The 24738-nt window shown below is 51.2% G+C and overlaps 2 protein-coding genes across 2 annotated transcripts in view; one reads left to right on the top strand and one right to left on the bottom strand.

Annotated features, from left to right (window-relative positions):
* Dync1h1 (dynein cytoplasmic 1 heavy chain 1) overlaps positions 1 to 17216 on the top strand; it is a 66498-nt gene extending 49282 nt beyond the window's left edge. Inside the window, exons 46-78 of the mRNA XM_075948504.1 lie at positions 58 to 219; positions 303 to 517; positions 617 to 821; positions 1447 to 1620; positions 1701 to 1820; positions 1995 to 2115; positions 3501 to 3696; positions 4088 to 4205; positions 5230 to 5445; positions 6091 to 6303; positions 6401 to 6528; positions 6794 to 6947; positions 7463 to 7609; positions 7696 to 7846; positions 7984 to 8237; positions 8315 to 8449; positions 8535 to 8629; positions 8784 to 8958; positions 9138 to 9213; positions 10751 to 10911; positions 11070 to 11181; positions 11266 to 11326; positions 11417 to 11540; positions 11766 to 11879; positions 12347 to 12517; positions 12731 to 12948; positions 13040 to 13143; positions 14942 to 15153; positions 15395 to 15548; positions 16010 to 16152; positions 16294 to 16462; positions 16616 to 16743; positions 16851 to 17216. Coding sequence (XP_075804619.1) covers positions 58 to 219; positions 303 to 517; positions 617 to 821; positions 1447 to 1620; positions 1701 to 1820; positions 1995 to 2115; positions 3501 to 3696; positions 4088 to 4205; positions 5230 to 5445; positions 6091 to 6303; positions 6401 to 6528; positions 6794 to 6947; positions 7463 to 7609; positions 7696 to 7846; positions 7984 to 8237; positions 8315 to 8449; positions 8535 to 8629; positions 8784 to 8958; positions 9138 to 9213; positions 10751 to 10911; positions 11070 to 11181; positions 11266 to 11326; positions 11417 to 11540; positions 11766 to 11879; positions 12347 to 12517; positions 12731 to 12948; positions 13040 to 13143; positions 14942 to 15153; positions 15395 to 15548; positions 16010 to 16152; positions 16294 to 16462; positions 16616 to 16743; positions 16851 to 16979 — 5055 coding nt within the window. The 3' untranslated portion in view covers positions 16980 to 17216. The remainder of the gene's footprint in view (positions 1 to 57; positions 220 to 302; positions 518 to 616; positions 822 to 1446; positions 1621 to 1700; positions 1821 to 1994; positions 2116 to 3500; positions 3697 to 4087; positions 4206 to 5229; positions 5446 to 6090; positions 6304 to 6400; positions 6529 to 6793; positions 6948 to 7462; positions 7610 to 7695; positions 7847 to 7983; positions 8238 to 8314; positions 8450 to 8534; positions 8630 to 8783; positions 8959 to 9137; positions 9214 to 10750; positions 10912 to 11069; positions 11182 to 11265; positions 11327 to 11416; positions 11541 to 11765; positions 11880 to 12346; positions 12518 to 12730; positions 12949 to 13039; positions 13144 to 14941; positions 15154 to 15394; positions 15549 to 16009; positions 16153 to 16293; positions 16463 to 16615; positions 16744 to 16850) is intronic.
* Positions 17217 to 18826: 1610 nt separating this feature from the next.
* On the bottom strand, positions 18827 to 21647 carry LOC142835218 (uncharacterized). Its single transcript, XM_075948531.1, has 3 exons — positions 21549 to 21647; positions 20963 to 21013; positions 18827 to 19408 (listed from the first exon to the last, which is right to left on the bottom strand). The coding sequence occupies exons 1-3, from the start codon at positions 21645 to 21647 to the stop codon at positions 18827 to 18829; spliced, it is 732 nt and encodes a 243-aa protein (XP_075804646.1).
* Between the last annotated feature and the right edge of the window lie 3091 nt (positions 21648 to 24738).

The following is a 24738-nucleotide window of genomic DNA, read 5'->3' as shown; positions in this document are numbered from 1 at the left end:
TGATTCTGCATGTCGCTGTTGTATGAGAAAAGCCCTGACTTGTGGCTGCTTCTGCAGGTCCATAGGAAGTACACAGGGGAGGACTTTGATGAAGGTCTTAGGACGGTTCTGAGACGTTCTGGCTGTAAAAATGAAAAGATAGCATTCATAATGGATGAATCCAATGTCTTAGATTCTGGATTCCTGGAGCGAATGAATACCCTTCTGGCCAATGGAGAGGTAGGGAGCCATGTGTTGTGGTGTGTTTCGTAGTATCTCCTTACAAGGTAATTAGGCCACATTGAGGCTGTTCTGTCCCCCAGGTTCCTGGGCTCTTTGAAGGGGATGAATATGCCACACTGATGACTCAGTGCAAAGAGGGGGCCCAGAAGGAAGGCCTGATGCTGGACTCGCACGAGGAGCTCTACAAGTGGTTCACCAGCCAGGTGATACGCAACCTGCACGTGGTGTTCACCATGAACCCGTCCTCAGAGGGACTCAAGGACCGGGCAGCCACTTCACCAGCCCTTTTCAACAGGTAATGCTGACCTCTGCTGGCTCCAGGTCTTGGAACTGGTCTTCCATCTGTGGCAGACCCACTCTGGGAAGCTGTTCGAGATACGAGCTTCTCTTTCAGGTGTGTGCTGAATTGGTTTGGTGACTGGTCCACTGAGGCACTGTATCAAGTTGGCAAAGAGTTCACCAGTAAAATGGACCTGGAGAAGCCAAACTACATAGTCCCTGACTACATGCCGGTTGTGTACGACAAACTGCCACAGCCACCGACACACCGGGAAGCCATCGTGAACAGCTGTGTGTTCGTTCATCAGACTCTTCACCAGGTGTGTGCACTTGAGCACAACATGCAGAAGCAGAACTAAATGAATCTAAAGTTAGACGTCTGGGAGCTTCACAGCTGGCCCGTACTGTTGTAAAGAGCAGATGCTTTTCCTCAACTCTTCATGACGCCATGCTTTTTGTTCCTGTTTTGTTTCTCAAGACAGGGTTTCCTTTGTGTAGTCCTAGCTGTCTTGGAACTCACATTGTAGACCAGGCTGGCCTCACACTCACGGGTTGACATCTGTTCTTGTCAGTAGTCTTTTCCTTCCTTCTTACTACCTTTTCCACCCAGGCTTTGTCCATCTAGAACAAGAGGCACTCATGTCTCCTTAGCAGATCAGATGGGGACCAGTGAGATGCACAGTGGGTAAAGGTGCTTGCTGTGGAAGCCTGGTGACCTGAGTTTGATCGCAAGAACCCCCAAAAGGTGGAAGGAGAGGACTGACTCCTGAAAGTTGTCCTTTGACCCTCACGCACAGACCATGGCATATGTGAGGATTTGAGAGCTGAGGCTGGCTTGAGTGTTCTGACTTGTGAGCGCCAGGCCCATTCCCCCATGTCACACTGCAGTCTGACAGGATGTAGTTGAGGCTGAGGAGTGAGGAACTGAACTTTGTCTTCTAAAAGGCCAATGCACGCCTGGCAAAGCGAGGAGGCAGAACGATGGCCATCACACCTCGGCACTACTTAGACTTCATCAATCACTATGCCAACCTTTTCCATGAGAAGCGCAGCGAGTTGGAGGAGCAGCAGATGCACCTGAATGTTGGGCTCCGAAAAATCAAAGAAACTGTTGACCAGGTAGAGCAGAAGCAGCAGCCCCTGGGAAACCCCAGAGGACTTGCTCTTTGTCTCTGTCTTGAATATGGTTTGTTCCTTAGGTGGAAGAACTGCGCCGTGACCTGAGGATCAAGAGCCAAGAGCTGGAAGTAAAGAATGCAGCAGCCAATGACAAGCTGAAGAAAATGGTGAAGGACCAACAAGAAGCTGAAAAGAAAAAGGTGCATCCCTTTATTCCAGGGAACTTACCTGCTGGACTGGCACGTGCAGTAGGAGGGTTGGTTTGAAAAGGGCTCTAAGTTGAGTGGGTTAGCTGGGTGTGTGTTGGCAGGAGGTGAGCTGTTTAAGGCTCACTTAGCAAGTCCCCCAGCGCTTTAGCCGTCCTTGCCTTCCAGGTCATGAGCCAAGAAATCCAGGAGCAGCTGCACAAACAGCAAGAAGTAATTGCAGACAAGCAGAGTAGTGTCAAAGAGGATCTTGATAAAGTGGAGCCTGCTGTCATTGAGGCCCAGAATGGTATGTAAATGCTATCAGAGCCTGGACTTCGGCTTCACTGAGACGCTGTGTGGCTTCCTATGAGGCCCAGTGGTGGGTGTTTCTAGAAGCATTGTAGTCAGACATCTGAAGCCTTTGCTAAGTGCTCCGCCTGTTTCTACCCCTTAGAGCAGAGCTCATATAACACCAGTCTGATTTACTGTAGCCAAGCCCTTCTTGTAAGCGAAAACTTAGCAAAAGTACTCTGTGTCTTGCTGAGCCTGGAGCACAAGCCTGTAATCACAAGCAGTAGTGAGGCTAAGGCAGGAGGATCTAAAAAAGTGAAAAATAGGGACTGGAGAGACGGCTGAGCATTAAGAGTTCTTGCTGCTCTTACAAAGAACTCAGGTTCACTCCCTAGCACCCACATGCCCCTCACTACTTCCTGTAATTCCAGTTGCAATGGTTCCAGCATCCTCCTCTGGCTTCCTCAGGCACTGCACACATATGGTGCACATACATACCTGTAGGCAAAACACTCACACTCAGTGGTATAGGGGCACAACTTTAATCCCAGCGCTCAGAAGACATAGGCAGGGGGGTCACTAGTCTCTCTTCCTCTGTCCCTGAAAGGCCATGAAGTGCTGTAGCAATAGCTCCCACGTTGGTCTGTGGTCACCCAGTAAAGAGTGCCCTTAGCTGTGCTCTGTCTTGATCACTAGAGTTTGGCTGTGTCTGGTGGCCTAGTTATTAGCACTTTGATTTCACACCTCACAGAGTCACACCACCTACAGAGGCTCAGAGTCCACCACCTACAGAGGCTTTCAGTTTCCATGCAGAAATGGATGTGAAGAGAAAGTTTATAAAGGCAATGGCCTCTTTAGACAAGCCCATTAGACCACTGTAAATTATAACAGATTATGAGGCTTGCGCAGGCCTCAGCCTGTCTGTGGCTTGGGGTCGCTATCTGCCTCATAAAGCAAAAGTGGAGGTGTTATCTTTGGAAAACAAGTCATATTTTCTCTGAAAGGTTTTCCTCTCCTACATAATAAGTAACAAGAGAGAAAATAGCTGGGAGTGGTTGTGGCACACACCTTTAATCCCAGCACTGAGGAGGCAGAAGCAGGTGGATTGGATCTCTGTGAGTTCGAGGCCACCCTGGTCTACAGATTGAATTTCCAGGACAGTCAGGGCTACACAGAGAGACCCTGTCTCATAAAGACCAAAAGAAAAAAGAGAAAAAATAATTATAGCTGGTTGACAGTGTAATTCTTGAAACTAAAATAATTGGACACCGTGCTTGCCAGGAACAGTTAGCAGTTTAGGGTAGGTGAGGTGAGGTGTGCTCTAAATGGGGCAGAGCCCTGGTGGCTGCTCTGTGCAGTCTCACCTGGACTTTGTCTCCCCACCGTCCCCCTGCTGGTCAGCTGTGAAGTCCATTAAGAAGCAGCACCTGGTGGAGGTGAGGTCCATGGCTAACCCTCCTGCGGCTGTGAAGCTGGCCCTGGAGTCCATCTGTCTGCTGCTGGGGGAGAGCACCACAGACTGGAAACAGATCCGCTCCATCATCATGAGGGAGAACTTCATCCCCACCATCGTCAACTTCTCGGCAGAGGAGATCAGGTGAGGTCCTTACTGCAGAGGTTGAGGCTATTTGCAGTGATGCTTTCTAAAGGGTCTGCATGGGCATCCCTGGCATGTCATCTGTGAGAGGGAACAGGTCACACTGTCACAGAAACATCCTCCTCTGCGGATGTTTTTGACATCGCTGCCAGCAGTCAGCTTCATCCTCCAAATAGCTGTGCATGCAACTGCACTCAGCCCTGCGGCAGCAGAGCAAGACTCTTCCAGCTGTAGTGAGGGGGCCAGAGCCTGTCCTCAGCAACCCTGTCACCTTCACTTGAGACCCAGGCCTCAGCCAGCATCATCAGAGCTGCTAGGTCTTTGCATTTGTATTTCAGGGAAATGCATTATTTTTATTTTGTGCATGCTTAGAAATAATTTCCTCTCCTAGTGATGCCATAAGGGAGAAAATGAAGAAAAACTACATGTCCAACCCCAGTTACAACTATGAAATTGTCAACCGGGCTTCCCTGGCTTGCGGCCCCATGGTGAAGTGGGCAATTGCACAGGTGGGTTCTTCCACAGCCGGCCCTGCCACTGGGGCCATTCTCCTGTCACGTCTTTGTTTTCGTTACTGTTATGCTCCTGTGGTCGTTTTCTGGGTTTTTGTTCATTGTTTGTGTTTAAAAGAAAACCATAGTATAGGTTAGGTGGAAAGAGTGTGGATTCCAGGAGGAAAAGATGGAGAAAAAGTCATGCCTTTTAAATTAGTTGTGGGTTAGATATAGACTTAGCTTATTAGGAAAGGAAAAGGCACTGCCAAGGGTGGAGTGGGCTAGTGATCTGAAAAAGGGCCCAGAAAGCCAGTTCTTCCGTGGATGTGTGTCCCCTGGGCGTGTGGAAATCAGAGGACATCTTGTGGAGTCTACATGGGTTCTGAGAATCAAACTCTGGTCTCCGGGCTTACGTGGCAAGCACTTTGATCTGCTGAACCATCTAGCCATAGGGTTTAATTTTAAGGGTTTGGTTTGGTTTGGTTTTTTGTTTGTTTGTTGGGGGGGGGGGGCACTTTTGAGACAGGGCTTCTCTGTAGCTTTGGAGCCTGTCCTGGAACTAGCTCTTGTAGGCCACTAGCTCTGTGGCCTCAAACTCACAGGGATTTGCCTGCCTCTGCTTCCTGAGTGCTGGGATTAAAGGCATGTGCCACCACCACCCAGCTTAAGGTTTATTTCATTTTTTTTTAAATTGTGTACGTGTCTGTGTTGTGAATGTGTGTACATAAGAAATCCAGAAAAGGGCTGAGTGATGGGAAACAAACTCAGGTCCTCTCTAATGTGAGGGTGGAAATTACTCTGAACTGCTGAGCCATTTTCTAGACCCCATTTGGTTTTTGAGAGAATCTCCCTTTAAAGCCCAGATTACTGCAGCCCAAGTGCCAGGACTACAAGCACCAGCACCATCCCTTGCTTTTATTTTTAACTAGCTATTCTAAGTAATGGGCTTCATTGTGGCATTTTTCACACATTCATGTCATTACCCCTGTTCCTTGTTACATGTCATTGTTCGTCACACCCCATGCCTTGCCCTTCCCAGCTGAATTATGCAGACATGTTAAAGAGAGTGGAGCCCCTGCGGAATGAGCTGCAGAAACTGGAAGATGATGCCAAGGACAACCAGCAGAAAGCCAATGAGGTGGAGCAGATGATCCGGGATCTGGAGGCCAGCATCGCCCGCTACAAGGAGGAGTACGCAGTCCTCATCTCAGAGGCCCAGGCCATCAAGGCAGACCTGGCGGCTGTTGAAGCCAAAGTAAGCCTTGCCTTGCTACCGAAGGTTCTCTGAAGTCTCAGTTACATAGAAGGTCCTTATGGTCTCCCTGGTGGAAGCCTAGATTGACAAGTGTTGAGTCATACAGTGAACCGGCTCGTGTGTGTTGGGACCCTGAGTTTGCACTAAGAACAGTGACTTTAACTCACTTCCTCCTTGAGTCCTTTACATAGGCTACCAGTGTGTCTTCCCCTTGGCCATACCCAGCTGTTCCTCACCTTAGGCAAATCCCAGGTGTAGATGTGTCAGAGCTGAAGGTTAAAGCTCTGCCTTGGCATGTGCTCTGATGAGACCCCAACACACGTGCTGTTAGTGTCTGTAGCCCAGCCAGAGTCTGCTTCTAGTTCTCCTGGACCCTGCACACAATGTAGATATTTTTTCCTCATTAATTCAGGGGTCGGGTATGTGTATGCCATAGCACACATGTGGAAGCCAGAGGACACTTCTGTGGAGTTGGTTCTCTCCTTCCACTGTGTAGGTTGCAGGGATGGAACTCTGGCCATCATGGCAGCAAGAGCTGTTACTCACTGAACTGTCTCATTGGCCCCATGGCTGAGTTCCTCTGTAGTATTCAGGGTATTCCTAAATATGTCTTTTCATTTGCGTCCCCCTCTCCGCCCCCTTTAGGTAAACCGGAGCACTGCGCTTCTAAAGAGTTTATCTGCTGAAAGGGAACGTTGGGAAAAGACCAGTGAAACTTTCAAAAACCAGATGTCCACCATTGCTGGTGACTGCCTCCTGTCCGCTGCCTTCATTGCTTATGCAGGGTACTTTGACCAGCAGATGCGCCAGAACTTGTTCACCACCTGGTCTCATCACTTACAGCAAGCCAATATCCAGGTAACCGGCAGTCCAGCCAGCGCTGGGCACTGACCAAGTCCTAACTGGACCGTCAGTGATGCCAAGTCACAGGGGAGATAACCAGTCCCCCTTTCAGTTCCGCACAGACATCGCAAGGACAGAGTATCTCTCCAATGCTGACGAGCGCCTCCGCTGGCAAGCCAGCTCTCTGCCTGCTGATGACCTGTGCACAGAAAATGCCATCATGCTAAAGCGCTTCAACAGGTATGTGCTTCCAGGCCGGAGGTACGACTAGGGACCGTGTGAATGGCCACCCTGTTGAACTGTATCCACCACACCTGGATGGAGGAGATGGCGGAGGCTGTGCTATAAGAGGGCAATGTTTGCTTTTACATCTTTGTTCAGTTCTGCTCACCACGGGAATGCTTCAGAGAAATAACTTTCTTTAAGTCACATCTGTGTGTGAACAGGAGCCTCTGCCTTTCCTGGTGGACTCCTCTCACCTGCTCTCCTGTCACCTCACCCTCAGGTACCCACTGATCATTGACCCCTCGGGACAGGCTACAGAATTCATCATGAATGAGTATAAGGACCGGAAGATCACAAGGACCAGCTTCTTAGATGATGCCTTCCGGAAGAATTTGGAGAGTGCTCTCAGATTTGGCAATCCCCTTCTCGTCCAGGTTTGTGTCTGTATTTGGATTTGTCACTCCTATTGTGGTCCATCAATCTACAGTTGATGTAAAGTAAATCTAAATCACACAGCTCAATCCCTGATGGTCTTTGAACTTTGTTAGGCTTTGTTTGATACTAAAACAAGAATAAAACCCCCCAGCCAGCTGTGTTGACACACACCTTTAATCCCACCACTCAGAAGGCAGAGGCAGGTAGATGTCTTGAGTTCAAGGCCAGCGTGGTCTAGTAAGTTCAAGAATGCCAGGGCTACACAGAGAAACCCTGTCTTGAAAAACAAAAGCAAACAAAAGCTGGTGTTCAGTATGGCTAATAAACCATGTGGTTAGCATATCTCTGAGCTGGTTTTCGTTGCTGGGGATAAAACCCAGGCCTCACATGTACAAGTGCCCTGCCCGATAAAAAGGCATAACTCAACTTGGGATCACAGGCAGGGCTTGGTGGCTTATGGATGGTGCACTGGCCCAGATAGGAAACTGACATCTGCTTTTTGTGTCCTACATAGGATGTGGAAAGCTATGATCCAGTTTTGAATCCAGTACTGAATCGTGAAGTTCGCCGGACAGGAGGGAGAGTGCTGATTACTCTTGGGGACCAAGACATAGACCTGTCACCATCATTTGTCATCTTTCTGTCTACCCGAGACCCAACTGTAAGCAGGGGACACTTAGGAGATGAGCAGGACGGTGGTGTTAGGAGGTGACTGAAGCCACCAGCCTGTCTTGTCCTTTCTGACAGGTGGAGTTCCCTCCAGATCTCTGTTCCCGGGTCACCTTTGTGAACTTCACGGTCACCCGGAGCAGCTTACAGAGCCAGTGTCTCAATGAAGTGCTTAAAGCAGAAAGGCCCGACGTGGATGAGAAGCGCTCTGACCTCCTGAAACTGCAAGGTAGGTTCTGGAAGGTTCTGGTCCTCCACTTCCAGGTGGCGGTGCAAGTGGCAGGCTGGGCTCTGAGGGATGAGGGGGCAAGGATGACACTGGACAGCCCAGGGAATAGGAATGCCTGTCCTGTCTTCTCTCTCAAGGGGAATTTCAGCTGCGTCTACGGCAGCTAGAAAAGTCTCTGCTGCAAGCTCTCAACGAAGTGAAAGGCCGAATTCTGGATGACGACACCATTATAACCACCCTGGAGAATCTAAAGCGGGAAGCTGCCGAGGTCACCAGAAAAGTGGAGGAGACAGACATTGTCATGCAGGAGGTGGAGACCGTGTCCCAGCAGTACCTGCCACTGTCCACTGCTTGCAGCAGCATCTACTTCACCATGGAGTCCCTGAAGCAGGTGAGGCCCTTGGCATAGCAGCCCTGAACCCACTCTGGCCTGGGGCCTACTCTGATAGTCACGTGACTTCCTTCCAGGTTCACTTCCTGTATCAGTACTCACTGCAATTCTTCCTCGATATCTACCACAACGTGCTGTATGAGAACCCAAACCTGAAGGGAGCCACTGACCACACGCAGCGCCTCTCCATCATAACCAAGGACCTCTTCCAGGTAGAGAGCAGAGCATGCGTCTGTCTAGTATGAGGATACAGAAGTACTGTCTCCAGAGCACCAATGTTCCCTTCTTGGTCCCCAGGTGGCATTTAACCGGGTGGCTCGAGGCATGCTGCATCAGGACCACATCACCTTTGCCATGCTGCTGGCGAGGATCAAGCTGAAAGGCACCATGGGGTGAGTCCAGCTGGCTCAGGTGTGGACGTGGCTCTGCATGTCGTCCTGGCATCTTGTGTTGGGGTGCCTTCTCCTTTCCCTGGCCTTTGAATCACAACTGTTGTCTCAGTTTCTGTGTAAAGATACTCTGCCTGACCTGTGCCCCCCTTCACAGGGAGCCCACCTATGACGCAGAGTTCCAGCACTTCCTCAGAGGGAAGGAGATTGTGCTGAGTGCTGGCTCCACCCCCAAAATCCAGGGTCTGACTGTGGAGCAGGCGGAAGCTGTCGTGAGGTTGAGTTGTCTGCCTGCCTTTAAGGATCTGATTGCAAAAGTTCAGGCAGATGAGGTAATTGTCTTACGTGTTCCCAGTGAGAAATGTCGTCTGGAAGCCCACAGTCTTGACTGTGTGCCTGTGTCAGACCCTAAAGGCCTGCTCAGCCAGTGGAGCAAGAGCCTGGGCTGCGTTCCCAGCACCTACACGCCAGGTAGCTGTTCTGTGCTGACACTTCCCTGTTGTCTCTGCAGCAGTTTGGCATTTGGCTGGACAGTAGTTCACCAGAGCAGACCGTGCCGTACCTCTGGAGCGAGGAAACACCTACAAGTGAGTCAGATCCAGGCCCCTGCCATTCTCTCTCTGAACCTTAATATAAATTTGGGTGTAATGCTTCCCAAGAGAAGTATCAGTGACTCCCCAGCATCAGAACCTGTTAGAAGCCAGTCCAGAATGGTGATGAGCCCTGAATCCCAGCTACTCACTGAGGTGAGAAGATTAACAGTTCCAGGCCAGCCTAGGCTACATGATGAGATCTTGTCTCAAAACAACAAAATCACCATTTTAGGAAACCATTTAGAGAGATGTCTCCTAAGTAGGAGTTGACTAAGAAATGGAGGACCAGATTTCTTATTCCTCCCTCAAGTCATCATTAGTGACCTTAGGAGGATGGAGGAGGCGAGTGATACCACATAACTCAGTGATAGAGTACTTACCTAGCAGGCCTAGGGCCCTGGGAAGTCAGTTCTCCTCACTGAGGTATGGGGATGCCTAACAGATGAAGGGGAAATGTTTGTGATTGTGCCACACGGACTGAGTGCAGCATACCTGCCCTGGGCTGGCCAGGCCACAAGAGGGCTCTGTGGGTAAAGTCCTGCGTTCCATTCCTCTGACCCACGAGCTAGGAAAGAACCAACCCTAGCCATCCTGACCTCCACACTCCATATGCAACGCACAGTCCACGGATGAGCTGGGTGTGGTGGCTACACATGGTTGTACACACAAAATAAAAAATTTCAAATGTATTTAAGAAAAAAGAAAACTCCCCCCAGGGCAACCAAGGGCAACATAGAAAGAAACCTTGTCTCAAAAATAAGTAAATAAAGTTTTATTTTTGTCAAGCATTGTAATGCATGCCTTTAATACCATCACTGAGGAAGCAGAAGTATGTAGATCTCAGAGTTTAAGGCTACCCAGGACCACATAATGCAACAGATTAGGGGACTAGGGATTAGATGGTTTAGTGGGTAAAAGTGATTGTTGCACAAGACAGGTGACTTGAATTTGGATTCCCAAAACCTACAGACAGTAGTGCAAGCATCAATGACCCCTGCACCCCCCTGCGAGGAGATGGGAGGCAGAGAGAGATGAACAGCAGTTCACAGGCCAACTAGCCTTGGTCACACGGTGGTAAAGAGATACCCTGTTGCAGGCTGAAGGGATTGATGCCTGAGGTTGTCCTCTGCCTTCCACACACATGCCATGGCATGTGAGTGCACATGCTTCCACATGCAGGCAACCACACATAGTCAACAAATGAGCCAGGTGTGGCAGCCACACATCTGTAATCCCAGCACCATGGAGGAAGAGGTGGCAGGATCATGAGTTCAAGGCTAGCCTGGGAATTGTAATATCAACCAATGGCACCTGCTCAGTACTCCCATGCCTAGTGTTAAAAACTTGTCGCTGGGCATCTGAAATGTCAGCAGACAATAGGACAGATGCTCCTTGGGCCCAAGAGAATCAGTAGGGTGTGAGCTAAATCTCAGGCTGAGCATTTGGCCGAGCCAGTTCCCTGAATAGAGAAGTCAGAAGGGATGTTATCTCCAAGAGTGCCTTTACTCACCCTTGCCATATCTCATTTCAGCTCCCATCGGGCAAGCCATCCACCGCTTACTGCTCATTCAAGCTTTCCGACCTGACCGCCTGTTGGCCATGGCCCACATGTTTGTTTCCACAAACCTCGGGGAATCCTTCATGTCCATCATGGAGCAGCCACTTGACCTCACCCACATTGTGGGCACAGAGGTAATGTCCCAGTGTCTCATCCTGGCTCCCATAGACAGCATTTGCCTTGGCACCAGCGCTGGCCACAGCCCAGGCACACTGCTTCTTGGCTGCAATCTCCCCAAAGCCAACAAACACCTCCTTCAGGTCCTATCTCGCATCTACCTTTTCATTTACAGGTGAAGCCAAACACACCTGTCCTGATGTGCTCTGTGCCTGGGTATGATGCCAGTGGGCATGTTGAGGACCTCGCAGCTGAACAGAACACGCAGATCACTTCCATTGCCATTGGTAAGGACGCTTAATGGTTTCGTGGACATGTGCCAGCCTTGAGCAAAAGGCTGCTGCTGCTCACACTAAGCTTCCTTGTCTCAGGCTCGGCAGAAGGCTTTAACCAAGCAGATAAGGCCATCAACACCGCTGTGAAGTCAGGCAGGTGGGTGTGATTGGCTTGGTCTTAAAGACCTATGTGTACCCAGGATCCCTGTGAAGGCTGTCCAGTCACTGTGACCTTGTGTGTGTGCAGGTGGGTGATGCTGAAGAATGTACATCTGGCCCCAGGGTGGCTAATGCAGCTGGAAAAGAAGCTGCACTCCCTGCAGCCACACGCCTGCTTCCGACTTTTCCTCACCATGGAGATCAACCCCAAGGTGAGCAAAAAGTGTAGAAGCTCTGGGTGCTGGAGCCTTCTGTGTAAGTGTTCACAGTCAAGAAACTACTGCATCAAAACCAGAGGGTTAGCTGGCTGTGGAGGCACATCTGCAAGCCTAGAACTTTGGGTGCTGGAGCAGGAGGATTGCCAGGAGCTTGAGGTCAACCACACCTTGTCTCCCTAAAATAAAAGCAGACATCATAAAGGCCACCTTCTCCCTCAGGTGCCAGTGAACCTGCTCCGTGCAGGCCGCATCTTCGTGTTTGAGCCACCGCCTGGGGTGAAAGCTAACATGCTGAGGACGTTCAGCAGCATCCCTGTCTCTCGGATATGCAAGGTAAAGGACATGGCCCTGGGTACACCCGCACACAAACCCAAGACCACGGGGGAAGGCAGGAAGAGTGAGGAGGAGGTCCCAAGTGAGCAGATGCACCCCAGAGTCCACTCCAGATTGCATAGTAGGCACAGCCCCTGAAGCCACTCTGCCCCTGTGCCACATGAGGACAATGGTACTTCAGCAAGGATCCCTGTCAATTCTGCTTTGCTTAGTGCCAAAATCCACTGTTTAAGTTCAATTTTAGAAAGCCTGTCTAAATTCAGGTGCCGTCGTATCTGTGCTGGTCCACAAACTGGGTACTTTGTTCTGTCGGCCATACTGTTTGACTGCTGCTGCAGTCCAGGTGGCTGAGGTGTGAGGGTGTGAGTCACTCTTCAGATCTTTACTTCTAAAGTAGTGTCTAGTTGTCTTAGACAAACACATGATGCTCTCTGATGATTCTGTCCTTGGTCGTCTTCCTCGTCTAGTCTCCAAATGAGCGTGCCCGCTTGTACTTTCTGCTGGCGTGGTTCCATGCCATTATCCAAGAGCGCCTGCGCTATGCTCCGCTGGGGTGGTCAAAGAAATACGAATTTGGAGAATCTGACCTTCGATCGGCTTGTGACACGGTGGACACATGGCTGGATGACACAGCCAAGGCAAGTAGGCTATGCCACACCAAAGATGCCAGTGCACTTAGGGGAAATCACATGTGATGTGGGAACTCAGGAGTGCTAGTGTTTTAGCAGCCAGAACTTAACAGTGCGGCACTTGCTATACGGGAGTAGGTCCCAGGTGAGCAGATGCACCCTCAGAGGTACAGAGCCGGCCCCTTGCGTGTACCCGTGTGACTCAGCCTATCTTCACCCCAGGGCCGGCAGAACATCTCACCTGATAAGATCCCATGGTCTGCCCTGAAGACCCTGATGGCCCAGTCCATCTATGGTGGCCGCGTGGACAATGAGTTTGATCAACGTCTACTTAATACCTTCCTGGAGCGTCTGTTCACAACCCGGAGTTTCGATAGTGAATTCAAGCTGGCCTGCAAGGTTGATGGGCACAAGGATATCCAGATGCCTGACGGCATCAGGTATGGCTGCCTATGGGGACAGAAGTCGTGGCAGAGGGAGCATTTGGAGCCAGTTTGCCCAACTCTGATTCCAAATGTCCTGCTTTCTCAGGCGAGAGGAGTTCGTGCAGTGGGTGGAGCTGCTGCCTGATGCCCAGACGCCCTCGTGGCTGGGCCTGCCCAACAATGCCGAGAGGGTCCTGCTTACCACCCAAGGTGGGCCGTGAGTCTCTTCACTCCTCTAGAGCCTGCTGAGTAGGGCTTCTTCACCTCTGGAAAGGTGCAGAAAAGTGGCTTTAGTTCCAGGTTGGAAGCACTGATAGGGGCTTGGTTGGTAGATACACAGACCTGTGCCTTAGCCTGGGGCAAAGGCAGAAAAACCAGAGTTCAACATCTGGTCTACACAGCATGCCCTAGGCTCAGGCTACATGAGACCATGCCTTAGACAACAAAGCATACCTTGTATAAAGTCGGTTTTTGTTTTGCTTTTCACAACATTGCGAGTAGAATCCAGAGCCTAACACAACTTAGCAGCTCTGTGAGTGAACCGCAGACCCTCCCCTTCAACGCTGTCCTAAAACAGCCATTAGAGCCTGGCTTCCTAGCACCCATATGGTAGAGGCAACAGGGTCAAGAGTTCTTGGCTAACCTAGGCTGGCCAACCTAGGCTACATAAAACATCTTTAAAAACATCAGGTAAGATGCCAGGCAGTGGTGGTGCGCGCCTTTAATCCCAACACTTGAGAGCAAAAGCAGATGAATCTCTGAGTTCAAGGTCAGCCTGGTCTACAGAGCAAGTTCCGGAACAGACAAACCCTGCCTCAAAACACACACAAAAGACTTCCCCCCTGAACTGAGAAGTAATTTCAGCCAGAAGAGAGCCAAGAAAATAAAACTGGAAATACATTCAAAGTGCCATCTAGTCAGCGATTCTTTTTTGGTTTTTCGAGACAGGGTTTCTCTGTGGCTTTGGAGCCTGTCCTGGAACTCGCTCTGTAGACCAGGCTGGTCTCGAACTCACAGAGATCCGCCTGCCTCTGCCTCTCGAGTGCTGGGATTAAAGGCATGCACCACCATCGCCCGGCTAGTCAGCGATTCTAAAGCAAGACTCTCCAGATGAGTAGGAACAGTGTAGTACTTTCTGGGAGTGACAGGTTTGAGAGGTGCTTGCCTAACCTGGTTTCTAGGAGAAGGCTGAGAAGAGGTGGGGCTGGCGCAAACACTCCAAAGCAGATGAGGCGGGCCGGATGGCTCCCAGCTGCCTCTCCCTTCTGCAGAGAACATTCTCTGGGAGCTTGCCTATTTCTGAGGTGCTTCATGTGTCGGAAGTGCTTGTGGGAGGAGGCCACCTTTGTGAAAAGCCGGGGACTATTGTAATGGAGAGTGGGTAGTGAACAGCTGTTCTGTGGGTTTAGTTTGAAAATGAGTATTTGAGACCTGGAAGCTAAGCAGGTTAGGTACAGCCTCTCCAGTATATAAGCCATCTGTCGTTGTATGGGTCTCAGAAAATTGCTGGGGCAAGTGAGACCAGGAGTAGTAACTCCTGTGTCCTATCAGCACTGTCAGGAACCTGGTGCTCCAGGGTCATTGCCCAGCTCTCAGCCTTCCCAGTCCAGAAAGCAGGGAAGCTCAACAGTTTGACCTTCAGTCTCCATGGGAAAGGGCCAGGCCAGGCACTACTGTGCCTTCAGTCACAACTGGATGTGGGCAGAGTTCACAGGAATCCCAGCTGCCATCCCAAACATCCCCATGACAGACTGAATGCATGGCTTCTGAGACCCAAAGCTGTATGAACATACTGCAACATCATGGGGCATGCCCGGACACTGGATCTGTCTTATTAGTCTAACATGGCCTGTTTTCTTCTGTGTTTACCTCTTCTCTGGGCCTGGTCTACACTAGATCATGTGTGCAGAGTCCAGTAGGCTGCTGTAGTGACTTACTGGTGATGTACCACTGCTTCTTGACATTAAACTCTTCCTCCTTGCCTGCCTCCCACCCATGGCTGGCCTAGGTGTGGACATGATCAGTAAGATGCTGAAGATGCAGATGCTGGAGGATGAGGATGACCTGGCCTATGCAGAGACAGAGAAGAAGACAAGGACAGATTCCACATCTGATGGGCGCCCTGCCTGGATGAGGACACTGCACACCACGGCATCTAACTGGTTGCACCTCATCCCACAGACACTGAGCCCACTTAAGCGCACTGTGGAGAACATCAAGGTAGCTGGGCTGGAGCCTTCGCATTGTCTTAAGAGTCGGTGTGCTAATCCAATCTTGAGCAAAAGGAAAGGCCACTTTTAATTGAACTGTTTCAGAACTGTCCATGATCTGAGAGTTAGGGGCAGAGGTCATTCTTTATATTGGGAGCTGGTGGCAAGGCTGGGGCGTAGGATAGATCTGAGGCCCTCTTAAGGTTGACTTGCTTCTGTAGACAGATTTTTCCTCTTCTCTTTGGTTTTAGGATCCTTTGTTTCGGTTCTTTGAGAGAGAAGTGAAAATGGGAGCCAAGTTACTCCAAGATGTACGCCAGGACCTTGCTGACGTGGTCCAAGTGTGCGAGGGGAAGAAGAAGCAGACCAACTACCTGCGCACACTCATCAACGAGCTGGTGAAAGGTGCTGAGGTGCAGGGTTTGCTGGTCAGCTGTCCACTCCCGTGAATAGGCACCCTGCAGCCCTAAGCCTTGCCTGCATCTTTTCAGGCTTCCTCAGGGCGGCTCAGGAGCGGGGGAGGGTCAGAGAAACCCCCCCCCCCGCTTTTCCCTGGGCTTCCCTGAAGTTTTTGCGCAGCTTCTGTGACTTTGCAGGGTGATGCAGTGAAGGGACACAAAACAAGCAGGAGCAGGGCAGTGTCCCCAGTCCAGAGACAGAGTGCACTTGCATGCAGTGCTGGGCCGCCAAGCGTGCACCCCACGCTACTCTGACAAGCATGCTCTGGGCTACTGGGTGTGGATAGGGTACCAGGTGCAGCCAGGAGTAGTGCTGTGCTATGCAGGTGTTGGCAGCCTGAGCCACTTCAGCTGCTGGGGAGTTGGCAGAGCTGATGCCAACACCTGGGTCTTGGTTCCTTGTTGCAGGGATCTTGCCTAGGAGCTGGTCCCATTACACGGTGCCTGCAGGCATGACGGTTATCCAGTGGGTGTCGGACTTCAGTGAGAGGATCAAACAGCTACAGAATATCTCACAGGCGGCCGCATCTGGTGGTGCCAAGGAACTGAAGGTGGGCGAGCATGGCCCTGAAAAGTCAGGGTAGCGCCTGTTGAGCTGGACTTGGGTAGAAAAGTGTCCTTTAGGATGGCATTGGGGACAGCCCAGGTCTGTGCCTGACCTGCTCTCCTTCCCTGGGGCTCTGTTTCTACAGAATATCCACGTGTGCTTGGGTGGCCTGTTTGTGCCTGAGGCCTACATCACTGCCACCAGACAGTATGTGGCACAAGCCAACAGCTGGTCCCTGGAGGAACTCTGCCTGGAAGTCAATGTCACTGCCTCACAGAGTGCCACCCTGGATGCCTGCAGCTTTGGGGTCACAGGTAAGCTAGTGTCTGGGTGCTCAGACAGCCATTCAGTGTGACCTGATTGCAGTGCAAGTGGCCAGGCAGAGCCCCACTCAGCCTGTGGGTGCCCTGTAAGCAGGGCTGGGTGGCTGGGGCCGCTTCAGCCCAGGCTTCCATGTCTCCTCACAGGACTGAAACTTCAAGGAGCCACATGCAACAACAACAAATTGTCACTCTCCAACGCCATCTCCACAGTCCTCCCGCTAACACAGCTACGCTGGGTGAAGCAAACAAATGCCGAGAAGAAGGCCAGCGTGGTGAGTGCCATCCCCCCTGCCTGACAACTTCACCACAGCCTGAACCCCACAGGAGCAGGACTTCCTGTCTCCAGAGTGAGTCACAGCAACCCCTGTCTGTCCTACAGGTAACCTTGCCTGTCTACCTGAACTTCACTCGGGCAGACCTTATCTTCACCGTGGACTTTGAAATTGCTACAAAGGAAGACCCACGCAGCTTCTACGAGCGTGGAGTTGCAGTTCTGTGCACTGAGTAGAGCTAGACTTTTCTTGGATCCCTTCTGGAATAGTAACATTCAATATCTAACATTCATTAATCCTTAAGCGTTGGGAAGTTGGATGGACTGGTAAGAAGAAAGTGTTTGGTCTGCGCTGGAGGAAGTGAAAGCTGCTGCTGAGGTGGGGACAGGCTGGAAAGATGCACGTCTGTGTGTGTGTGGACGGCTATGGAACGGCTTGTTTTATTATAAAACACTAAGCATGGCAGCCTCCCACCTCTTGTGGTCGCTCTGTCTGCTGTGAGAATCCTTACGTCTCCCCCCATGGTGCAGCTCTTGACAGCTGCACCCCAGCCCACCTCACCTTTGTCACCATGGTCACAGACACTGAAGCAGCCAGGCGAGGCTAGAACTGCACTTCATCCCGAGCCTGCCTACAACTGTGTTCTTGACTGCAACTCGGTTGTCTGACACCTCCATCCCCCGGGCATCTTTCCTGTCCTAAACACAGTCCTGCCACCAATCCCCTTCTCCCACACTTCATGTCCATACCGCCCCAGCGTGGTGAGAGAGTGGCCTTGGCCTCACAGTAAGGGTGGCAGTTAACCTGGTTCTCGAATCTGGGTTTCCACAGTGGGTGTGGCACTTGTTAGCTGTAAGGACTCCTTAACAGAGAGGCACCGTCCTAACCCCCAAGGGCTCTGGGAGCAGACACAGCAAGCTCATGAACAGGAGGAAGTGGCCAACTCTCACTATAAACAAAAGCTGCCAACATTATCTCCCTGAGGAACAGGAACATGGAGGTGACTCTGCCCTGCAGAGCCCACAGGAACCACTGTGGCTTTTCCTTGCTGTCTGTCCTCCAAGGATGTTGCCCGAGTCTGGGGGAGTGCTGGCAACACTAGTTTCGCCCCAGCCCCATAATTGTACTTCTGGTTCTGGGAGCACCTCCTCCCCAGGGAGCACTCCCACCTGCTCCCTCCTATAGTCAGAAGAGTCAGTCTGCTAGACAGTCACCATCCACCCTGTTGTCCTCTCTGGCAGAGCCAGCCTGGGCACTGATGAGCAAGACCCAACCCCTAACCAGTGCTGGAATGGCCCCAAGGTGGACCTTGCTCTGCCAAGATTGGGCACCTCCTTGTGGCACCTTTTTTATTTGTCCTTGGGAACCTTGTGGTCCTTGTCCATGCCATGGGGATGACACTAGATTGGAGAGGAGATGGGACCTGGACTTCTGGCGTCTGCACCAGACTCTTGTTCAGCTCTCACTACCTACAGGAAAGAAAATTCCAATGAACAAAGTGGCAAAAGTGGAACAGGAGGAAACATGCCACCCACAGTGAGCACAACATTCTCGTAGGCTGAGTCTGAGCTGACTATAAGAGGCCCTGCTCCCAGGTGGCACAGAGGGCTTGATCAGTTAGACTTCTGAACATTCTAGGAATGGGGAGGGATCTGCCCTGCCTCTGCCTCAGCCCGCAAGCCAGCACTCGGGAGACTAAGGCAGGAAGGTTGCTGGGGCTATGTCACAAGATCCTGGGGTCACCAGGCGGTGGTGGCGCAACCAAAAGCTACAGAGAAACCCTGTCTCGAAGATCAAATAAATAAATAAATAGACAAGGTCCTGGGGTCTGGAGGCCCAGCGAAGTCCACTGGAGCCGTCGCTGAGTTGTAACCCATCTGATTTTCACATTGTATGCGCACACGTGCACAAGCACACCAGTCTGTTCCTGTGTGGTGGTCAGAGAACAGTGTGTCGAAGATGGTTTTCCCCTTCCACCATGTGGGTCCTAGGGATCAAACTCTGGTTATCAGGCTTGGCAGCAAGCACCCTGACCCTCTGAGCTGTCTCCCCAGCTTGGTAGAGACTTGTTTACCACTCTTTGCTATTGGTCTTGAGTGTGTCCTGACTCTGCGCTAACCCGGCCCCTGGGCAAGGCCGCATACTTCTTCCTCTTAGTTCTCTCGGGCTCTGAAAGGAAAAGCTCCAGCTTTCTCTTAGAAAGTGGCAGCCTAGGCCCCTTGTCTTTCTCACTCCCAAGTCTGGGAGGTGGCCGTGACGCTCTGGCTCTGCTCGGCAGGTGTCTGCTCATCTCTGGGGTCTCCACAGGAATGAGGGGGTTGGCAACCCTTGTCATCCTCCAGTCCTCTGGTGATGGAGACAGCCTGGCAGGCCAACCGTTGGCCTCCTGGGGGTCAAGTGCCTTCAGTTCGCCCTCAGGCTGCATGTCAACATCATTGGCCTCCAGGGCGATGGGGGCCCAGCCAGATGCTTTCAGAGTGAGATCTGGAGCCTTTGGTGGGAGTGAGTCTTCCACACTGGTCTCCTCAGCAACCTTGAACTTCAATGTGTAGGAAGGTGTGTTGCGGTTCCTGTCACCCAGGAGGCGGTAGGCACGCTGGCGGTAGTTGCGGCAGGTGGAATGACCCGGAGTGTCTTCTGAGTCACCATCATAAGGATCTAAAAACTAATGACAAGGTTTTTGAGGGCTTGGCTATGTACGAGGACCTGAGACTCAGTTCCCATCACCACAGATTGAAAAGTTTCTGAACCAGTGAATAGTCCCGGCAGCAGGCTGGTGTGCCACACAGATGCAGAAAAGACCGCTGTGGTGACAATTGTATATGATTTGCTTTACTTAGATTTGGGGGGGGGGGGGCATTTTGAGACAGTATATCTCTGTGTAACGGTCCTGGCTGTCCTGGAACTCGTGCTGTAGACCAGGCTGCTCTCGAACTCACAGAGATCCGCCTGCCTCTGCCTCCCGAGTGCTGGGATTAAAGGCGTGAGCCACCACCATCCAGCTTTTGGAACTCATAGCAAAGATTGGCCTGAAACTAACCATGTAGTCAGATGACCCTGAATTTCTGATCCTCTTGCCTTCATCTCCCCATCGAGAGATCTTTCTGGGGATCAAACCCAGAGCCTCATAAATGCTAGGCAAGCACTCTGCTGATCTACATCCCCAGATTGGGGGGGGGGGTATTATAATTTATTTTTTTTTTTTTTTGTAAAGATGATCTTACTATGTAACCTTAACTAGCCTGGAGCTGTCCTCAAACTCAAGGAACCCTTCCTGCCTTCCTAGTGCAGGGGTCAAGGCCACCACACCAGGCTTGTTTTACTTGTTTAAGATGGGGTCTCGGGGCTGGAGATATGGGTCAGCTGCTTAGTCTCTAACACCCACGTGGCAGCTCACAGCCATCTAGACTTCCAGTCCCTCTCTGGTCACCTTGGGACTGCATACGTGTAAGCAAAACACTGAAAGACAGGGTTTTGCAGGCTTGGTGGCATGGGTCTTCAGTCCCAGCACTTGGGAGATGGGCAGGTAGATGTCTTTAGTTTAAGGTCAGCCTGGGCCACAAAGAGAAACCCTGTCCTGAAAAACCAAAAACATAAGTATATCAATAAATTAATTTATTTTTGAATACAAGACAGGGTTTCATGTAACCCTGGCTAGGCTTCAACTTCTCATCCTCCTACCCCAGCCTCCCAGTTGCTGGGATTATGTGTGTGGCCACCCTGTGGAAAACTTTTTGTGGTTTTTCAAGACAAGGTTTCTTTGTGTAGTCCTGGCTGTTCTGGAACTCTGTAGACCAGGCTGGTCTCGAACTCACAGAGATGGGCCTGCTCCTGCCTCCCCAGTGGTGGGATTAAAGGTGTGTGCCACCACAGGCAATGGTGCTTAATCCTTTTAACTGTGCTTGTCAGGGCCTTCAGGGAGTCCCCCCTTCCCAATTTCTGCTGTAGGGATCAGAACTTCCTGTCCTTTCTTGCTTTCTGTGGGCGTATTTTGTCAATATTTGTTCCTGTTTTGTAGCCTCTTGTCCCAGCACTTGAGGTAGGAGAGACAGGCAGCCTGTCCTCCTCTAGTGACCACCACCAGATGACGCTGGGCTGTACACACGGCTGTAAACATCCCCTGCCTGGTCTCTGACACTCACAGCCTGCTCACCAGGCTGGCCTTGGCTTTGGAGAGCTCCCTGTGTCCTCAGGGTCCTTGGCCAGATCTGAGACCTACCTCTCTCCAGATGCCTTCCGCAAAGTCCATGAGGTTCCTTCTGGAGCTGACCTGTGAAGGAGGGCTTGATGCCAATTCTGCCATGGCAGCTGAACACATGGGGCACTTGGGGTGCTCGCTTCCCATACCACAGCACATATACTTAACACATGGGGTACTTGGGGTGCTCGCTTCCCACACCACAGGACATACACTCGCCTTGGCAAAAGGAGGGAACCATGGACAAAAGTCTTCCCAAGGCCCAGCAGAGGTAAGAGGTAAGGGAGCCCTTCCTGGGCACAGTGAGCCGCACAGCGCCCTGGCACTGGTTCTGGGCCCAAAGCCAGAGGGAGGTGGAGGTCTCTGCACGTTCTTTCTCAACTGATCCCTGCACGCATGCAGAAGCAGTGAGGTTCGCAGAGCTAACAGAGGAGCCCAGGCCATCACCTTCCCACGAGCCCTTGCTGCTGAGGAAGGTAGCTTTTGTTTTCTTATCAAAGAGCACTGGAATTTGAATACTTCCAGTTTTGGAAAGGGAGGAAGGGATCCAAAACTTGCAGAGATGGCATCCCCCCAGCACGTTCCCCCTTGCTGAACAGGAGGGCACCTGAAGGCGATGGCGAGCGTGTCTCTGCCACTTCCGGAAGCCAGCTGCACTGAACGCCGCCCTGATGCAGGTGTGTCGGCTGGGCCTCAGACTGGCCATCCCTCAAGGCCAGGCACGTGGACTTTACTTAACTAAAAATAGCAAGTTAGAGGACGAAGCCCAGGTCAGAGGTTCTAGAGCACAGGGAAGTGGGAGGGAACAGTCTGTCCTACCCTGTAGCCCAGGCTGGCCTTCCTGATTCTCTGGGAATATGAGGCAACTGAGGCAGGAGGAACATTAGTTCAAGGCCAGCTTGACCCTCCATCAACACACAGTGAAGGCTGTAGCCAGAGTTCAGTCCATCCAGTGCTTACGTAGCATAGCTCATGTAGTACACTCTAGACCCGACTCAATCCCCAACACCTGTAAAAATGGAGCAACGACTCAAGTCTGAACCCCACCACCTCCTACACTCAGGAGAGAGGAGGATCAGAAGTTCAAGGTCATCCTTGACTATATAGCAAGAGGCCAGCCTGGGCTACATGAGCTCCTTCCTCAGTAAACAAAACCCTATGGTTGGGGTACATACATACAATGGTAGATGCCGGGCGGTGGTGGTGCACGCCTTTAATCCCAGCGCTCGGGAGGCAGAGGCAGGCGGATCTCTGTGAGTTCGAGACCAGCCTGGTCTACAGAGCTAGTTCCAGGACAGGCTCCAAAGCCACAGAGAAACCCTGTCTCGAAAAACCAAAAAAAAAAAAAAAAAACATACAATGGTAGAGTACTTGCCTAGCTCTGTGTTGTGGGTGCAAACGGGGTGGGGGGTGGGGAGCATAAGGAGAGCACAAGACACAGTGCGCATAGAGAAAGAGCCACCTGGATACACGAGACGAGACGCTCTCTAAAGTTCAAAAATAAGGACCAGAGTGACCCACTCAGAAATTAAGAGCACTGGCAGGTCCTGAGTTCAATTCCCAGCAACCACCTGTAATGAGATCTGGTGCCCTCTTCTGGCCTGCAGGCATACATGCAGACAGAACACTGTATACATAATAAAAATAAATTTTGAAAAAAAGGTTTTAAATAAAGCGTAAAAGTGCTAAAAATGGAGCTGAAGAGCTGGCTCAATGGCTAGGAGCACTCGCTTTCTCAGAGGACCCAGGTTCGGCGCCCAGCGCCCAGCTGATGACTCACCACCCCATCTAACTCCAGCTCCAGAGGATCTGGCATCCCCTTCTGGTACACAGACATAAATTCAGGCAAACCACTCAGCCGCAAAATATTTTTTTAAACACCAAGAAAACTAGCTCTACGAACCTCCTTGAAGTTTCATGTCACTCAACTGCTCCAGAATCTTCGAAGCGTCTGCTAGACCCTGTTGGAAAGAGCCTCCGTCACGTCACAGCGTGCATGTAGCGCACGCATCGTGTGCTTTTCAGCAGTAAATCCCGGCTCCCCCAGACTGCACACTACCCAGCTCTGAAACCCACAAAGCAAGCAAAAAACTGGCCCTGCTGCACCCTCATGAACACACAGAGCTCCTGGGCATCTTAAAGGGTAGGAAAGCCCCAGCAGAAAACTAGAGTCTAGCATAGTGACCTCACATCTGCCTCTAATCCCAGCACTGGCGGGGGCAGGGTGTGTAGAGGCCTGAGGGTCAGGAGTTCCAGATCTTTCTTAACCACACAGGGAGCTGAGGCCCATCTGGCTACAAGAAACCTCGGGTGTCTCCAGAAAAACAAAAGAGGGAGAGAAGGGAGGAAGGAGCAGGAGAGATGGTCGGAGGAGACGCCCATTGACTGCTCTTGCAGAGGACCTGAGCTCAGTTCCCTGCACCCACATAGAGTGATTCGGTCATCCGCAACTCCAGCTCCAGGGTATCAGATGCCTCTGTCTTCCTAGCACATCAGCACACACGTGTACGTAAACACACACACTTTAAAATAATACTAAAAAAAAGAAAGAGAAGAAAGGAGGGCAGGAGTGGCTCAGTGGGTAGGAGCCCTGAGGATCCGGGTTCAATTCCCAGAACCCACGTCTGTAACTTCAGTCCCAGGGGATCTGATTCCTTCTCCTGGCCTCCACAGACCTGCACATGAGGCACATACATACACGCAGGCCAAACATCCACGCACATAACAAGAAAAATATGCAAATATATACTTTTCAAGACAGTTTCCCTGGCTGTGTATTTTTAAATACTTACGATGTACAGTGCCCAGATTTCCCCTTTCCTTTTCTTGTCCCAGGTCCCCAAGTACTGTTGCTGCCGGGCGATGGTGGCGCACACCTTTAATCCCAGCACTCAGGAGGCAAGGCAGGCGGATCTCTGTGAGTTCAAGACCAGCCTGGTCTACAGAGCTAGTTCCAGGACAGGCTCCAAAGCTACAGAGAAACCCTGTCTCGAAAAAAAAAAAAAAGTACTGTTGCCTGTGGCATTTTGAGACAGGAACAGCTTCAAAGGAAGCCACTTTCAGCGACCTTACTGGTTTAGGGGTACACTGAGTAGAACCACACACACACACCCGTGGGATGGCCTAAGGCTTTCCCTGTGAATGAGCTGGAGGTCACTTCATCAACATGACATGGGTGCCACAGTCCACAGTGGCTGGGGCCTCTGGCTGGGGCAGTGTCTTCCAGGCCCCATGATGAAGTTCACCCCTATGCTATCCTCCTTAGAAGCCAGTGTCACAGCCACACTTGGGGTGAGGACCATCTACCAACAGCAAGATCTACACAACCGTGTGCTGTGAGCTTTGCCGGGGATCCAAAGAAGCTGATCTGGGTAACAGTTCAAAGAGTGCGCCTATCACAAGCAGAGGGACCTGCTCAACCCATTCCTGGCTCCTCAGATTATTGTTTGTTTGTTTGGTTTTTGTGGGGTTTTGTTGTTGCTGTTGTTGGGGGGTTTTTTTTCTTTTCTTTTCTTTTCTTTTTTTTTTTTTTTTTTTTTTTTTTTTTGGTTTTTCAAGACAGGGTTTCTCGATTTCTCTATAGTAGACCAGGCTGGCCTCGAACCACAGAGATCCACCTGCCTCTGCCTCCAAAGTGCTGGGATTAAAGGTGTGCACCACCACCGCCCAGCTAGTTTTTGATTTTTTGAAACAGGTTTCTCTGTGTATCCCTGGCTGTCCTGGAACTCACTCTGTAGACCAGGCTGGTCTCGAACATAGAGATCCACCACACCTGGCTCCTTTACTATGTCATGTAT

Source organism: Microtus pennsylvanicus, chromosome 14 (genome assembly GCF_037038515.1).
Source record: "Microtus pennsylvanicus isolate mMicPen1 chromosome 14, mMicPen1.hap1, whole genome shotgun sequence".
In the NCBI taxonomy this organism is placed as follows: Eukaryota; Metazoa; Chordata; class Mammalia; order Rodentia; family Cricetidae; genus Microtus; species Microtus pennsylvanicus.
The sequence above is the reverse complement of the archived record's forward strand: the minus strand, read 5'-3'. Positions and strand labels throughout refer to the sequence as shown.